At 39.8% G+C, this 4,926-nt stretch overlaps 1 protein-coding gene across 1 annotated transcript in view; it reads right to left on the bottom strand.

Moving 5' to 3' along the window:
- Positions 1 to 620: 620 nt before the first annotated feature.
- Positions 621 to 4,926, bottom strand: part of RCBTB2 (RCC1 and BTB domain containing protein 2) — a 72,186-nt gene continuing 67,880 nt past the window's right edge. The window contains exon 12 of the mRNA XM_019525067.1: positions 621 to 4,190. Within this exon, the coding sequence (XP_019380612.1) occupies positions 4,050 to 4,190 (141 nt within the window). The 3' untranslated portion in view covers positions 621 to 4,049. The remainder of the gene's footprint in view (positions 4,191 to 4,926) is intronic.

Below are 4,926 nucleotides of genomic sequence, written 5' to 3'. Positions count from 1 at the left end.
TGTGCCCACATCCCCCCACATCTTAGTGTCATCAGCAAACTTGAACAGGGTGCTTTGCACCCCCTCATCCAAATCACTGATGAAGATGTTGAACAGGGCGGGCCCAAGGACCGAGCCCTGTGGGACCCCACTTCCCACGTCCTTCCAGGTCAAGAAGGACCCATCCACTACCACCCTCTGGGTGCGACTCTCTAGCCAGTTGGTGACCCATTAGACTGTATAGGTGTCTACGCCACAGTCCCCCAGCTTCCTAATGAGAATGGGGTGAGAGACAGTATCAAAAGCCTTCCTGAAGTCCAGGAAAACTATATCCACTGCTACCCCTGCATCCAATGATTTAGTGACCTGGTTGTAAAAGGCCACCAGGTTGGTCTGACAGGACCTGCCGCTGACGAACCCGTGCTGGTTGCCCCTGAGCACGTAGTTCCCTTCTGGCCCCTCCTGGATGTGTGCCAGAATAATTTTTTCGAACAGCTTGCCCAGGATGTTTTGGAACTTTGGTCTTCGTTTTGCAAGTTTTATGTGTTTTCCCTTCAACACTTAGAGATGTAGTGAACGAAGCTGTTAATGAATCTGAGCAACAAAATAATAGACTTAAAATAGTAAGAAAAGTCAAAGGCTAAACTTTACACACTTTTTATTGATAGTCCAGTAACCCAGGTAACTTGATACAGAACTTCAGAGTTGGCTAGATATTTTGTCATTAGGCTACATACTTTGTATATCATTAGGTGTTAAGCCACATACGTTGTCATTCTTGCAAGAGCAAAAACATTTTGTTTTACAAGGGAAGCCCAGGGGAAGAATTGTGTTTAGGCCATAAAAATTGTATAATTTGGCAACTTACAGAGTGGTCATGCATTGCAATAAAGCTTTATCATTCCAAAGGTGGGTTCAGGAGAATGCCATGGTGCTGGGCCTACTAACATCAATCACGGTGGTGGACCTCTTAAACTATGAATGCATTCTATTTTTCTTCCTTTAAGGCTTCAGTTAATGTAACAAATTTATTCACTGCTGCTTCCCCTGGGATTAAGTGGAAGGCTCGGTCTCACTGGTTTTCCAAAGTTATTTTAGTTTTTGCTGCTCATTCAAGTTTTTTAATGAGTGCCTCAGTTATCAAGGATTATAGTTCCAAAAGTTTATACTTTTTCACTGACAGCTGACCTGGTTTACAATGCTACACATGTATCCAGTTCCCAGAGAGGAATGGCACACCCTTGACTTCGGTACTCCAGGTTTAAAAAAATGCTCTGTGCTCAATTTAGTTGAGTGCACACACCTGGATAGGGGCGCATGCATCTGAACTGATGGAATGTGAAGCTTGGCCTTCTAAGTGTAAACAGAAGAAATCTGTATTGGTGTGTCATGGGTCCATGTGAATGAGAACTAAATAAATACACAATACAAGCATTCAGAGGGCACTGTATTAAAATGCCATTTTATTGCTTTCATCAAGCAATATACTAAATCCTCCTTTGAATAAGCAAACCAAGACTACTTCATTTCACCTTCAAAATGAACACTGCTCCATACTAGATGTTTTTTCACCATTCCAGTTTGTTGTTGTTACTACAAAATCATTCTGAGAACAGAGACACAAAAGTTTTATACATGCAAAGAAGACCAAAAAAACCCAAAAGTTGGAGAGACAAGAATAAAGGAGGCGCTGCATTCTTGGGAACTGGCTTTCCTAAATTCATGCTTCCCTACAAGTACAAATACATTGATATGGAAACTTATCCTTCCCTCACTGATGAAATGCAGGAGTGGATGCCTAGTTCAGTCTGGAAATAATACTTTGTTCATTTGAATAAAGCTTACAGATAGAGACGGTTAAGGAGACATGTACAAGAGCCAGGATAATCAGTATGTAGGAAATCTGCTTTTGTTGGATTCTGGGAAGAACTGTCAAGATTTCTCATGAAAGGAACTTTTCCAAAAATATACTTTTGTATCAATAAGAACATCTCTTTTTAGACTCTGAAAAGTGTGTTAAAATGGTTTTGAAACAACGATCAAAGCACTGATCTGAAGGTATTGGATTTTTCAGGTGTTGAATGTTTCAGCCTCCTCAGAATGCCTTTCTCTGGCTTTTCAAAACTAATCTGCCAAAATAAGCACATTTCTCTGGAAAGCTTTAGTTTTGATGAAAGAACATTTTTGGGCTGAAAACTTTTGAGCAGATCTCCTGTTTAAACACACAATACAGTATTTCTGATGATGGAGTGAGTCCTAACATAATCACTGAAAGAGTGGCAAAACCAAATTAATTGTTCTGAAGTGCATGTTCTTAAGTATTCAACTGGCCCATTTTCCAAATACCGCATACCCTACTGAAGTAGAGGCCAACCTTTTTTTGGCAGGCATACCACAAATTAAGCCCTGTGCTTTCCAAGTCAAATCCATTTTTCCTTGACTAATATGTTGCTCTGCTTCCTGCCCTGTGCTCCTTGCCACAGCTGCTGCTCTGCTTTCTGCTGCCTGGTCTGTCTGCCACAGTGTTGCCTGTCCTCCTCAATCTGTCATGTACCCCACACACAGGTTGCCTATGCCACTTGTGGCACATCCTGCAGGTTGGTCACCTTTGCTATTCAGGATTTACCTTCCCAACAACCCTGTCATGTGCATGCTGTGGTTCCCATTTTGTAGTTGGAGAACTAAGGCAGACAGTCTCTAAGGCGGTTGCCTAAATACTTTAAGATCTAGGTGAGTGACTTGCCCAAGCACATGAACCAAGTCTCAAGCACCAGGCTTGTATTCTAGCTATTGGACCGTCCTTTGTCTGTCTTTGTCCAATTGTAAAAGATCATGTTGTAAAAAGATCCTTGAAGCCAGTTTTACCCATTTTTCCAACAAAAATTAGTTTCTGTAACTAACTTACAGGTGAGTTAGTTTTGTACATTAGAAGAGAAACCAATACTGGTAAACATAATGTAACAATCTCAACATCATTTATCACAGTGCAGAAGTTTTCCTGTGCAAGTATTAGCACATTATAGTAGTCTCCACAGTGTCATTGCTAAAGCATTTGAATGACCCCTGTTTACCATGGTAAGTTTAACGTTTACGGTTTTATCATGAGAGAGAGCTTGATTTATAACTTCAATCTATACTTCCTCTCCCACTTATTCTGTCATGCACTTATCTGAACTCTGACTTTAAAAAAAATCAACTAGTAACTTCCTCTCCCTGAGTTTATTTTAATAGCAAGTGATGAGTTGCATATTTGAGCAGCAAAACAAACAGTGAAATAACTCATTCCATGATAAAAGCCAATTAAAAGGTAGTTTCATTGAGGAGAGGACATAAATACATGATGTACATTGAACAAAGAAATAATTTTAGTCTACACATGAACATAAGACCCAAGAACTCAAGACTGCTATATTCAACATAAGTCCTTGATTTTTTTTTTTTTAGTTATACACTAAATAAATGAAGAGGGTGTGAGAGAGCTATTCTTTTTATAACTAAAAAACCTCTAATGGTCACCTGAATCCTAATGAGGGAATGGTCCTTCATCACATAAGAGAGATACTTGTCCTTCTGACTGTCACACCTCTTGGATGGCTGATAAGTTAACCAGAAAGTAACTTTCATGTAGCTCACTGATCTAGATTAGTTTTAAAAGTGCATACTTTAACTTTGTACTATAGTCTAAACTCAAATGAAGGTAGTAAAGAACTGATTGCAAAAACATAAAAATGTTCAAGGCAGGAAAAAATACAAAAGGAAAACAGTAAAAACTCATTCTGTTTGATTATACAAAGGGGAAAAAGTTAGTAACTGCATTAGGCTTACTTGTTTTTGTGAAAAATTCAGATTTTGGCAGATTGCATGATAAGAGTCCAGCCATTTTGTACCTATCTCCGCAAAGTACAGATATTGGGCTACACAGATTTCCCTAAGCCCACTGACATGAATGAAATGGATGCTGTACTCTTTCCAAGCTTTCATCAGTTCTGACTGCTGGTAAGTTTCTCAGAGGAGAAATGTTTCCATGATGAATACTTGGTGCACAGCTGAAAAAAATGCATACTCTTGCTTCAGTTTTTAAATGCTCCCACTCTGCTTGCTTTGCTAATGAAGTTTTTCAGAAGATCATGGTCCATTTCTGCAAAGCCTTGAGTTTGGGTAACTACAGTCAAGTGGTTTATGCAAAACCTGAAGCAAAATTCTTCTAAGTCCTATGGATAAATTGAAATTAAGTTAGTAATACTGAATGAATAAATAAAGTCAGCCATCATGTATTGGTAATCTGTTTTATCCCACATGAATACTTGCAAATGTTGGGTGATGCCTAAAAATAAAACACTGCAATAGCAGCTTACCAAGAAAGCCTCTATAGTTTTGGGCCACGACTCTTCCTGGTGTTAAGTTCGAAGCCAGGCTTTCAGAAAATGTCAGCCAGTTGTCAAGGAAGGAGACTGTCTATATTGCACCAAATACATCGAGAACAGCAAGGGTATTAAGTCAAGAACTAAGGAGTTAAATGTGTAGTGAAGAAAAGGTACTGCACATGGGGCAGAAAACAGACAGGAAGGATAGAGTGAGTGCAGCTAAAAAGGGTGCACATTTCTTTACTCTGTTATAGCGTCATTTTTTAGTCTACAAGCAAAACTTTTCTGAATTTTCTTATGAATGATGAATACTGAAAGTGTGACCATCTCCTGTTTTAAAAGTGTATCATCCAAACAGTTAGCAGATTCTCTACCATGCGAGTTAAACTACCAGCCCCACTGATAAGCAGTCTGATCAGCTATAAATTAGGGGCCTACTAACTCACAGCAAGACAAAGTCGTTTTTGTGGCTTTGTCCCAGCACAAAGAGCCTATTTTGTGACAGTCCCACCCCACTGCACTGATTGGCATAGAGGCCCGGGGGGGGGGGGGGAAGGGGGGGGAAGCTGCCACCTTGACTACT

This window comes from Gavialis gangeticus, unplaced genomic scaffold (genome assembly GCF_001723915.1).
Source record: "Gavialis gangeticus isolate Ggan-Ray unplaced genomic scaffold, GavGan_comp1, whole genome shotgun sequence".
Classification (NCBI taxonomy): domain Eukaryota; kingdom Metazoa; phylum Chordata; order Crocodylia; family Gavialidae; genus Gavialis; species Gavialis gangeticus.
Note: the sequence above shows the minus strand (reverse complement) of the source record. Positions and strands in the feature narration are given on the sequence as shown.